This window comes from Lagopus leucura, unplaced genomic scaffold (genome assembly GCF_019238085.1).
Source record: "Lagopus leucura isolate 7727_CA_CO unplaced genomic scaffold, USGS_WTPT01 Super-Scaffold_100052, whole genome shotgun sequence".
NCBI classification, from domain to species: Eukaryota; Metazoa; Chordata; class Aves; order Galliformes; family Phasianidae; genus Lagopus; species Lagopus leucura.
This window is the reverse complement of record NW_024962298.1, coordinates 133,877-146,652: the sequence shown is the minus strand read 5'-3', so window position 1 is coordinate 146,652 and position 12,776 is coordinate 133,877. Positions and strand designations below refer to the sequence as shown.

At 46.1% G+C, this 12,776-nt stretch overlaps 1 protein-coding gene across 1 annotated transcript in view; it reads right to left on the bottom strand.

Moving 5' to 3' along the window:
- ZNF592 (zinc finger protein 592) overlaps positions 1 to 12,776 on the bottom strand; it is a 33,378-nt gene that overhangs the window by 6,189 nt on the left and 14,413 nt on the right. The window contains exons 3-7 of the mRNA XM_042885654.1: positions 10,570 to 10,748; positions 6,675 to 6,851; positions 5,704 to 5,863; positions 1,607 to 1,885; positions 189 to 301 (exon numbers count right to left, since the gene is read on the bottom strand). Of these exons, the coding sequence (XP_042741588.1) occupies positions 189 to 301; positions 1,607 to 1,885; positions 5,704 to 5,863; positions 6,675 to 6,851; positions 10,570 to 10,748 (908 nt within the window). The remainder of the gene's footprint in view (positions 1 to 188; positions 302 to 1,606; positions 1,886 to 5,703; positions 5,864 to 6,674; positions 6,852 to 10,569; positions 10,749 to 12,776) is intronic.

The following is a 12,776-nucleotide window of genomic DNA, read 5'->3' as shown; positions in this document are numbered from 1 at the left end:
ACCGTGCAGTCCAACGCAAGGACTTATTTTAGCCACCAAGTTGCTTACAAATTTAAAATATTTGTCTTCTCACTCTTCCTCAGTCATTTCTAGCCCGATGTAGGCACGGATCTGTTACAAAGGGCTTCCAAACACAAAGGTTAGCCCGTCACTGAGCACACATTCAAAAGGTGGCACACAGTACATACCAGCAAGTGTAAACTTTCTTTGCTGTGTCGTGATTGTTGCGGATGTGTCTACGCAGGCTGTTGGAGGCATTAAAAGAGCGTTCACACTGTCGACAGGGGTATCTCTTCATAGCCTAGCAGAAGAACAGAAATATCTCTCAGTAACAGAGAGACAAAAAGGCACTGACTTCCTTATTCTGACTCTCCTCTGCTGCTCATCTGGACCTTACCTCACGGGTGCAAAACAACCCTTCTCCACTGATAAAGGCAACTGAAATGTTGGGGTTTCACTTGCATTCAGCCCAGCAGTTGGCTAATGACAGCACTGGTCTTATGAAACTAGTTAAGCCACACGCTTGCTTGCTTTTTTTAAAGATAGGAATTGCATTGGATGCTTCTGCTGTGCAGTCATTTTGCTGCAGGACTCTGCAGAAGTAACTCAAGGAAGGTCCATCCTCACCCAGGAGACGGCAGGACCCAGTGTGAAGGACAGCTTTCCTTTCCAAGCTCAGTGCAACGAAAGGGCAGTGCGCTCGAGAGCATCACACAGTGCCAGCTGTTACCCATGTGTGCCCTCCTCACCAAACTCTGCCCTTCTTAGCTAACTTTCTCCTCCTGTTCTCCTTTGTACACCCTGCGTGCGCTCCATTTACAATCATCTTAAACAATGAATACATATTTTGCATTGAACTGAAATATTTGCCAAATTTCCTCCTGCTACAGAACTCAAATGGGAAAACTCTGCACTCTCACCGTGCCCAAATCTCCTTGATATTTAAATGCACAACCCAGCGCTCCCCACACGAAGTTACCAGGCATGCAGGCCAAAGAACCACATTTCCACAGTGTCTGCTCATGGGACTCAAGAAGGGTGGCTCAGTGCTTCAAACAAGAAGTCCTGATGCCAAGGTACTGAGAAATCTGGCGCACACAACATCTTGGCCTGTGTTCTGCCAGCAAGTAAGGATTAACTTGACAGAACTAGGTCAAGGCAAGACCAGAGCTGAATGAAACCAAAAAAATTGAGGATTTACAGTTCCTAATAATGATAGATCTGCGTGCTCCATATGCCTCTTGTATCTACCAAATAAAGTCATTAAGAACTCTATGTCCTCCTGCAACTTTGTTTAGACCACCTGTTGCACTGGCAGCTGGTGAAGACAGGACTTTCCATCTGCTTACAGAAATGAGCAGAGGAGAAAGCCTGCCGTGAGATGCAGTGGGAGAAGGAACAACGAAACAACGGATAAGGTACATAGGTTGTAAGGCACATGACCAAGGACAGAAAGTCTGCCTTCTGCTCGTACAGAAAGCACTCTGCTTTTACTCCTCAGTGAGCTGGCAAACAGATTCTTTTTGCCTCAGATATTAATGACCACCAGATCCTTCAGCCAAAAATATCTCATCACCCAGCTGAAACGTTCTGTGCCAGTCCTTACCCTTCCGTGACTTCTCTTCATGTGGGACACGTAGGTTTCCCGATCAGGGATCCACTGCGAACATTCCTTGCAAGTCCAACCAGTTCTTCTCAGCCTGGCCTTGGATTCGGGATTGTGTCCTTCCACCCTCATGTCTTTCCTTGGCAGAGGTGAGTGGGAAGTCCCATTGGCTACCGACAGCTCCTTTGGTGGGTTATGAACCTGGTTCCTTGACGTCTTCTCAGACTTCTGTCGAAAGTTTAAGAGCTCCTCAGGATTCTGGGGGACTCCATGAACACCCTGGAAAACAAAAATAACGGAATCGCATAACATTTATTCGTAATCCGTACTGCATGTCATACATGACCATCACATTTAAATAGATAATAAAAGCCCCCTCCAAACACCACATTAACATCTTGCCCCTGTGCATCCTCCCACTTCTTCTTGAGGCTGACCACAGCACTTCCCCAGTAAGAGATATTGCCAAGAAACACGACGCTCCTATTTATGTTTCCTGCGTGACAACAGCAACTCCTCTCTGTTCAACGTTCTGTGTGAGCCCCGAGCGCTCAAGTTAAAAAGGGAAGATGTAATGAGAGAGAAATGCTAACTGCCATTATTTCAAGAACCCAGGCTTTAAAAACACGATGCTTTGGAAAACGCTGAGTGAAACGTTTGCCGTTATCTTGGAGGCTCCAAAGCTGCTCGATCTTTGCTGAAGGTAAGAGAAGAGAATCTCACAGTCTCTCCAACCCTGCTTTCTTTAACTCCACGACTACCACTGTTGACATTTTCAGAGTTAAAAACTTTGCTCTCGACAAATAAAAGCAAGCACAAAGCCAGAAATCAGCCTCATATGGAACATGACTTCAGGCTCTTTGCTTGTTCAACAGGCCAAAATCCCTGACCCCCAAAAAAGTTATTTTAACAAAGAAAACTGAACATAAAGAAAATAATAAGAAATGAAGAGCTGTGGGAAAGCAAAAGCAAATAAAACAGCAACATACCAAAGAAACCTCAAGAAATTCCCCTAGGAACAACAACAGTTCATCCACACAAAAGGATAATTTAGAGGCTTAACTGTGCATAGTAATTAATAATGGGTAAAGTTTCAACACACGAAGGTCCCCGGGGCATTTGGAAGCCTTTCCTTTTGTTAGGCACTAAACAAACTTCAAAACACGAGGGCTGATTCAAAAAGCCTGTGCTCTGCACCTGAGCCAGCCCATGTCTGCATAGCTCCAACGCGATCACAGGGCACAGCATCGCTATGCGGGGTAACAAACACCTCCCCTCTCTCCCCACCTGGAAATCTCAAGTGTTTTATAAGCAAAGAGTACGTTATCACCCATTACTCCATGCCTTCTGTTATTCCACCACTGGAAGGAAAGAAAAACGGAGCACAGAAAGTGAGCTGACTTTCAGACAGCACCTCCTATGAACTCCGAATGGCACAAAGCAGTGCCATCTGATGGGAACAGAGATGGGTTAATGCAATTACCACCTTGCCAGGACAAAAAGCTGCCTTCTATTACAACCTCAAAGACACACTGATGGCCAAATACGGCCCAGTGATTAAAATACAGAAGTTCTGTTGTGCCAGCATCAGGCAGCCTGCTCACAAACTGCTGCAGACAAATTCTTGGGGCTGGCACCTGCAAATGAGCTGCAGCAAGTTGGGTACTTATGCTCAAGCCCAGCTATCAGCACTGGGGCTTTGAAGGTCCCAGCCTTACTCTCAAACTCTGTTTTCCCCAGGAAATAATACAGGAAGATTACCAATCATCAGCTTTACAGGAGGGTTTCAAATTTTAATTCATTAATGCATCCAGAGCATTTCCAGATTTGCAAATTAAAGGTATGGAGAGAAAGAGCAAAGTAGTAGTTTTGACTTTTTCTCTTTTAGGACCGAGCTACTGAACCCTCTGGCCTTTTAGGTAAAAACGAAGAAGGCACTGATTAAAAAAATTATGTCTGCTTTTTTCTAATCAAAGAGAAATAAAGTTTGCAGGTTCTTTCTTCAGAATGCAACCAGGAAACCTAAGAGGATTTTCACAGAAGTGTGGTTAGTGTGCACACTACAGAAATACACTGACTTGGAGCAACACAGCATTCACATATTATGAGACCATCAGATCTGCAAGCCCACAGACACAGCCTGCCAAGAACTCCACCAAATGGGCAACAACAGGCTCTTCATATGTATCACAGAACCACAGAAAAGGTTGGGTTGGAAGGGACCCTCAAGCCCATCCATTTCCACCCCTGCCACAGGCTGGCTGCCCCCAGATTGGGCTGCCCAGGGCCCACCTGTGTCCTTGTCACCTCCAGAGATGGGGCACCCACAGCTCTGGGCAGCAGCGCCAGCGCCTCGCTGTCCTCTGAGTAAAGAATTTTCACACAATATCTAATCTAAATCTCCCCTCTTTTAGTTTTAAGCCATTCCCCCTTTGCCCTGCCACGACGCTCCCAGGGTCTCTCAATAACCCCCAGCTCTCTCAGCCCACCTTCATAGCAGAGGTGCTCCAGATCCCTGAGCATCCTCGTGGCCTCCTCTGGATTTGCACCAACAACTCCATGTCATTCTTGTGCTGGGTGTCCAAGAGTTGAACACAGTGCTGCAATGGGGTCTCAGAAGAGCAGAGCAGAGGAGGAGAATCGCCTCCCTCAACTTGCCAGCTATACTTCTTCTGGGTGCAGCTGCAGATACAGTTAGTTGGCTTTCTGGGCTATGAGTGAACACTATTGAGCTTTCCCTCCACCAGGATGCCCAAGTTCTCTCTCTGTAGAGCTGCTCTGTATCAACTTACTGCTCAGCTGGCATTTCTGCTTGGGACTGTCCTTACCCAGGTTCAGGACCTTGCACCCGGCCTCACTGAACCTCATAAGGTTCTTGCAAGCCCACCTCTCAAGCCTGTCGAGGTCCTCTGGATGGCATCCCATCCCTCCAGGGTGCTGATACCATCACATCACATTGCTTGGTGTTGTCAGCAAACTTGCTGAGGGTGCACTCCGACCCACTGTCCGTGTCATTGACATGATGTTAAATACCACTGGTCCCACTGATGACCCAGGAGGATCACCAGTCATCACTGCTCTGCACTTAGGCATCAAGCTGGTGACCTGAGTGCTCCATCTGTCAAATGCACGACTGTTTTAGAGACTGGGATGTCACGTAAGTCACTGTCAAATGCTCTGCACATCTCCACATAGATGACATAAATTGCTCTTCCCTTCTCTACCAATGCTGTAACCATGTAATAGAAGGCCACATTTTCAGGCACAATTTGCCCTTAGTGAAGCCATTCTTTTTTCCATATATGTTATCACTCTGCAGGAGGATCTGCTCCATGATCTTGCTGGGCACAGTGTGAGAATGACTGACCTATAGTCCCCTGGGTTGTCATTTTCTAAATTTTTTAGGAACAGGGTTACATTTCCCCTTTTCCAGTCACTCAGAACTTCACTGAAGTGCCACAGCTTCTCAAGTACGATGAGTAGTGGCTTAGAAACTTCACGTGACAGTACAACATAGCTACCTTCTGAAGGCTGGCACCTCCAGGGCAAACCCTTCTGTCTCAGCCACTCTCCTCTAGCAATCTCCTCTAGTTCTGCAGTTAAGTTAGGGAAGCAGGTGTCAAACGCTGTGCTGCCTCTCTTGGAGGCAGCTGCTAAGGGGACAAGGAACCAAAGCCCTCCATTTTTATGTCAGTACCCAGAAGAGGGGAGATCCAGCCTTCCTTACACAAATTCAGTAGTACTGTGGGCAGAGGACACTTCTTCCTGCCTCCCAAGCAAAGATAAAGCTTCCCCCAACGCTTAATCACTTCCTTGGGTTTAATATAGAACAGTTAACCATCAGAAAGATTTATCTGTCTTTGTCACAAGGTTGAATGAGACAAGGAGGAGTAACCACCTGCAATGTTACCAACTAATACAAAGTGCTCAACTGGAGTTTCCAGATAATACCATAAATTTTTGCAGTCTGTTTTTCTACTAATGCATTGCTCAAGAACATTCCATTTCTTCAACCAGTGCCCTTAAATAGTCAGTGCAAACTCTCTGTGAACTCAGAAACTAGGACCTCATGTCATGAAGTGGTGGGAGTTACCTACCTTAACGTGCTGCATTAACTGCTGTTTCTGCATATACACCAGCTGACACTGCGGACACTTAAACACGCCCACAAACAACTTGCTGGTATTCTGCTGGAAGTGCTCCTGGAGCAGCTTCTTCTTGTTAAAGACAGTCTCACAAGAACATTTGTAGATCACCCTGGAACAATTTAAAAAAGAAAACTCACTCTCTCTTCATCAGTTATCTTGAGGAGTCAGTGAAAGGGGTCATCTCGGCAGCTTGGAAAAGGGATGGGCTTCTAGGAGGGCTGTGCTCTATCAGCGTATTGTCAGCATACACCCACACGGACCACTCAACTATTATCTCAACTGGGAAAAACAAGAAAATGCCCCAGGCACGTACCCCAACTTGCTAAAAATAAGTTTACTTACATGCATATGCATGACTACCTAAGTGTGTGACAGTAAGTGCAGATGGATGGGAGCAGACTCAGAGCATACTTGCTATGTATTTCTTTCAGTTCCACCTCTCCATGGTCCCTCCCTTACAGCACACGTTTTTGGCACTAGATCGGGGCTCAGCAGGGAATGCTACAGAGTGGAAAAAACAAGAGTTTCTCTCTAGTGATTTTTTCTGGGGCAATGTGGCACAGCACAACTCTCCCCTCGCTGTGGAGTGCCAGAATCAGCAGTTACCCTGATCACTATCTAGAGGTGCCACCCCAGCTCGACCAAACGGTGACAATTAAGATCTGTTTGCAGATGTTCCACCCTTCCCTGCCCAAACTCCTCTCCTCCTAACCAAGGAGGCAGCAATTGTATCAAGGACAGCATGCCATGGTTAGGAACAGACCTCTGCCAGCAAAGGGGCAGCTCTTCTGAAACTAGGACAGAAACAAACAACAATAAAAAAAAGGAAAGAAAGAAGAATAAACAACTGAGACAGAAAGTGGAGGCAGCTGTAGAGCTATGCAGCAAAGGAGAAGAGCAGATAATAACAAAATACTTACTGAGTAGTCTTGTGAGGCTCCGCTGGGTGCTGGCTGGTCACGTGAGCAATGGTGCTGTCTGCTGATTTGAAGGCCATTGGGCAAAAAGAACACTTGTGGAAGACTTCGCAGTGCTTTTCGTGAATGTGCACTTTCAGTAATGCCAGGGTCATGAAGACAACCCCACAGTGGATGCACCTAGGGGATGCAGAAGGAAAGAGCTGAATCAGAGCTGCAATACTGCTTCCAAGATGCATGTACCGATGGAAGGCAGCGTGGCAGGACCATGCTACTGCAGGTCCTTGTTTAGTCTCTTCAGTAACAACGCAGAGGAATCAAGGAGGAATGTGATACAGGAACTCAGCAGCTGGGCAGAACCCACAGATCAGCAAGGGAGCACATCTATAAAAGAAATCTACAGAGACCAAAACGACCTGGAAAGAAGAAGGCAAGCTATGCTACACAAAAATGCTGCCTTGTACCCCTGGATGCCAATTCCATCACAGGTGCAAGTGAAGAACTGAAATAAATGTATCTGAAGAGGTGTCCAGGTAGTAACAAGCAGCAAAACAAATGTACTAATAAAAGAACATCCAGCCAGGAAATCTTCAGTAACCCTGCACCATACTACACCAAGCAACAGACAATAATGACAACAGCAGCAAAGATACTGAAAACAGCAACAGAAAGCAATTAAGCTCAATAAAGCCAGTAAGACAGAGGTGTTGCCTGGATAGTGCTCATCTGGGGATGCTCCATGCGGAAAGATGGGAGGAAGGAGAGGTTGCAGGTGGAGCTAAAGGATTCCTCCCTGCAGCCCCAGACAAAGCCAGGGTGACCCAGCTGCTCCCTCTCTTCCCAACAGACCTCTCCCAAGATAGCAACATCTGACTGAGGCCATCCAATATTTAACTTGAATCCTTCTCCCAAGCACACATCCAACAGCTGAGCTCACGGGAAGCCACACACCATCATGGAAAGAGCAAATGAGGCTCCATTTCCTTACCAGCACTCCTCTGGCCTGGGATTGGAATAGCTGTGAATAGAGATGGTTTCCCTCAGTGAGGCTGGAGTTAAGCTTTATGACTGTTTTTCCCTTCGTTCTGACATTTGCTAGATTATCCTTCCCTCCAAACGAGCCTCCCGACAGCGCTTAGGAAACAAGTCTGTGCTTTGAAGTTGTACTTCAAAAGCTCATTAGGCAGAAGGAGCCCAGAGGAGAAAAACCCTCTCCCCAAAACATGCACAGAAACACTCCTTTCTTCATTTTCAGGAGGGAAGAAGTGACAACAGCCAGCGTCATCCTTGGGAAAACATGAAAATATTCTGCTGTGCCTTGGAGCCCAATGCTCAGCCATGTCAGCTGGGGGGAGAGACTTCCATCAGGGTAGCACCAGGAACTCTGTTATCAGGAGGAATAAATCTCCAAGAATAAACGGGAGAGAAAGCCCTAATCCTGGCAGGAAGGTACAGATGGTACAACCAGGAATACTCGACAGGCTTCCCCCAGAAACACTTCTCAAATCAGCAAGAGACAGCTCTGCATTACACTCTGTTTTGGCAAGCACTGAAGACTTCATAAAGATTTAGGGGATGAAATAATTACTAACTCAGGGTCAAACGATCACAAGTTAATTTAATTTACAGTAAATGGAAGTTTAAACAAAAGCCACTTTGTAATCAAGAATCTCAGTGCCAGAAAGATGAACTTCAATAAAGTAAACTAATTAGCAGAGCAAAGTGGATGGAGGATGTCAGAGGCTTGCCATGTAATTTCTGTAAATTGTGAATTCTGCTATAATCCAAGCATGAGGGGATAATTTGCAGCAGAAGACTCTAGGAGAGCCTCAGGGCAAGGAAGGGTGCTGTATGAGTCTTGGAAAGAATCCTGTGAGGGAAGATAAGGCTACATGATGTTGTCTTAACCTCTGCATATCTCTTATCCTGCCAGCATCCAGCTCCTGAACTCTCCAAACAGCAGCAAGCAGGAAAATGTGCGCCATGTGGTCAGTGGGGAGCAGTGGGAGAGGTGGGGAGGTGACGTGGGGAGGTGACACTTGGAGCCTGGCAGCACTTCGGGCAGGCTTGTTGATTTTCATGTTAAAATGCAGAAAACCCTCCTCATCTGCAATGCAATCACTAGCCGTGACCAAAACCTGAATTCAAACAATCCTACTCAAACTTAATTGGACACGCTGGGATATCAGCGGAAAAGGAGACAGAACAAGGGCTGATCAAAAAACAGCAAAAGGTATGCATCAGAAATCCAAGGAGAGCGGAGACATGTTGTGGAGAAGCAAGAGTTGAGCTGACCCTGGGCAGGATTTCGAAGAAACCCTTGGCTTCTCAGCACTGCAAGTAATGAAAAGGAAGGGAAAGAACAAAAGTTGCTACGTGACCATAAGACAGGTGCCACGGATTATCTAGATTTGGTTCTACAACTTGAATTTATTTCTTCTGTTTTCAACGACTGCAACAATGCCAGTCTGGCAGTGGAGACAGGAAGGATGACAGGATGGCACGGCCACTGCTTCCCTATCTGCTGGGTTCAGTTGCCAAAGATGAGCACCAGCACACACCAATTAAAGAAGAGAAAAGTAACTTTTGGAGAAGCTGGTAAAAGCTAATAAACCCCCCATAAGTACCATTCCTGAACTCTGCCTTGTTTCAGACATTCATTAATGCTCCCAGCACAAAAAGCAAATATTTGTTAGACATCTGCGGATGGATGGAAGCTGGCATTGCTGATAAGGATTAAGAAGGCATCATAAAGATATTATAAATCTGGAATTAATCATGCTTTAAAAAAATGCGAGGGCACACACTTAAGAAGCAGAACCGACCTCTGCTGTAGACTGAGAGCCCAACAGCTAGGAGCAGAAGAGTAAGGACTAATAGTGACAAGCAACTGCACCAAAGCCAGGGCTCATTTTCTGACATCTTCTCCCAACCCCTTTTTTCAACATTCCTCCTTCTCCAAAATTAATTCCTTTTTCAAACAGCCACAGTATCACAGCCATTTAATTTGAGACGGAATTAATTCTTTGTTGTGGGCTATGCCTCCTCTAATCAGATCCACATTAAAAAAAAAAAAAAAACACCAAAAAACTATCTGTATGTAATTAAATTCAGGATCAGTTGGATATGTCTCTTTTCTCTGTGATTGAAAGAAACTGCCCTTGAAAACTTCAGTGTGATTTCAGAAGAAGCCACAGAGCGCAGGCTTCCCCAATTGGCAGACATTTTAAAAGAACAGCTCGAGCGCAGGAATCGCCCTGTTTCCTGTACACGCCGTGGTACTTAACAGCAAACAGAGAAAAAGCTGAATTCTACGGAATCCTGGAAGGTCACCCAGTCCATCGCTCATCTGCCAGGTAAATCATCTGCATCTACACACAGAAAGCAGGAAAAGCTTGTGGGGGAACATAATGTCTTTTATTAAAGCAATCAATTTGGCTGCAGCAACGACAACGCAAGCGCACATACCACCACGTCCAGAGCCTTGGGAACCTTCCCCCATTCCTCTCAGCTTATAGTAAGAGCCTGGAGATAAAATAACCTGCAAAGTGCATCCCTCAATCCCTGACAACTGACATGCGCTCAGTCCTCCAAGAGATGTGGAGGATTAAGATCTGCAATCTTTTGGTTGTGAGCAGCAATCTTGAGGGACCACCTGTGACCAGAGGTGATGCCAGCACCTTTCAACTTAAAGCTGCCTCAAAATCACGTCTGCTCTCCGAAACCTCCCCTTAAATCCACTGAGTCATTTCCCATTTCATCAAAGGCGCTTCATCCCACAGAAAACCACGCCGGTTCTGTGTTACATCCTCTTCAGTTTCTGCTTTAAGGAAGATTTCCAAAACCTTTATCCAGTTTCCCACTCCCTCCTGCCCCTTCAGCTTTAAACTCCACAAACCTGAAGCCGACTTTGCGGGAGTAATGCAGGCAGTTCTCTTTGACGTGGGTTTGGAAATAGGCGGAGCGGCAGACAGCCCCGCACTCGGGGCAGCAGTACGGCGACTTGTGAGCGTGGATCCTCTGGTGGGCGCAGTAGCTGCACTGGTTGGGCAGCATCATCTGGCACACCTGGCACGTCTGAGGGGAGAAAGGTTGCAGCAGTTAGTTACTCTCTGTTTGACTCTTCCCAACCCAGGAATCTTTCGGGTTTAGAGGAGCACCCAGCTTCTTCTCCTGCCCGCCTGCTCTTTGCAGTCACTGCTTTCATTCCAGGAATGAGACATTTGAGATGGAAAGTACCCCCAGACTGCATCAAAATCACCAAAAACCAGAAGAACCTCCCTGTCCTACAACTCAAAACGCATACTGCAAAACTCAGCACAGAGCTGACGGATGGCAGCCTTCTCCCCAAAACCACGTTTCTGCCTTTCACGATATTTCTCTGAACCAGACTGAATCTCAGCTTCTGAGGAACAAGCCACGTGTGCAGCAATGTGCAGTGAGAATTCTTGATACTCTGGCATTACAAATGACGCAAAGATGTTTTGTCTCTGTTTCAGTGTCCTTTTTTTTCCTTGTTGTTGGAAGGGCTGCACTCAACAGCACTACGGATTTATTTCTCGCTTACAGATTTACAGATTTACTTCTTCATTTACTTGATACGTAAAGTTTAGCACCCCGTCAGTATGCACATGGATAGCTGTAGCAGATAACCTCTGGGAGCTAAAACTCTCATCTGTCATCAGTAAATCCATGCAAGATCACTCCACTGCTCCTAACACAACCATAAGAACGAGCTGCAGCAAGCAGCCAATGATGAGCTATCAAAGCATGAAACTGAACTGCGTAATTTCTTCTGCACTGTCCAATATACTGCAAGTAACAGAAAACACCATTTATATTAAAACACAAAGCTAGAACAAATCCAAGATGGTTTGCTATGAGCAGAGGACAGATTAAGAAATTAGGCTCCAGAGAAGCAGGAAACTTCAGAACTTGCCAAGCAATCCAAAAGCCACAGTCTGAGGTGTTGCAGATTGAATCTGAAACAGGAAAGGTCTCCGTAGGAGAGAAAAAACCGTCAAGAAGAAACCGCTGCAGGACCCCCATGCACACCGATGGCAGGACAGCGTCAGCCCTTCCCAAATGCTGGAGGAGCCCCTGATTCCAAAAGGAGCTGCAGCAACACTGAGCCATCACCTGAACCCATAAATAGGAAATTAAAGCATCCCCGGGACCTCTAGGCAAGGAGTATTTTGAGAGTGCTTTGGTCAGCAGTTAAAGGGTGAGCTACAAGTAAGAAATAATGTTCAGGGCAGTCTCAGCTGTCATTGTCTTTTATGGCATTTTTTCCTAACTGATTTGTGCTGGGAAACGAAGCTTTTTGGCATGATTAGAAGAGGGCTTCTCAACTTTGATCCCTCGCAGTATTTAGAGCAGACTCAGCACAAACAGGAGGAGAAGGCCACCTTTGCCCCTGTAGCAGAGCAAGAAATACTTTCTCACCAGATTCAAAAAACTGCCTCATTGAGGCTGGCTACATTTTGATTTTAGCTAGCAAGGGACATCAACACCAACTGCTAATTTCTTTAGGCTCTGCAAGAACCACACAATACAGGAATAAAGAGGAAGACACAGGGAAGATAAGGTGCAATTAACGCACTGTGTCTGAGAGTGCAGCTGGACAAACACCTGCCCCAACGCAGCGCTCCACAGGGGCATGGAACACTGAGCCTCTGAACGACAAGCAGGGGCTGCCCACTAAGAACTGCATGGAGAAGTGGCCGAGCAAAATGACAGCAGGTCGTATTTACTTCACCATGGAATCCAAGTGATGCCACAGGAAAGAGCAGCCTTCATGGCACGCACCAAGTGACAGCCTGCCCGCTGAGCACTGCCAGCACAGGGAGCAGGTCTGTGAGAGCAGCGCAGTGCTCAGCAACAGTCACACCAAACAAATCAGATGTCAGGAATTAATAAAATTAAGATGACACCAAACAACATCATCCTGGAGACTGAGCAGCTTTTTCTCCTTTTACAACACTCCTGCTTTGTAACTTGGTTCCAGATGTCACATTTTTATCTCTGAGTTTTCCATGACTCTTCAAAGAAGTCTGGCAGCAATTTGAGACATTCATTAGTCAGTTATTTCTAAAGCATGTTACC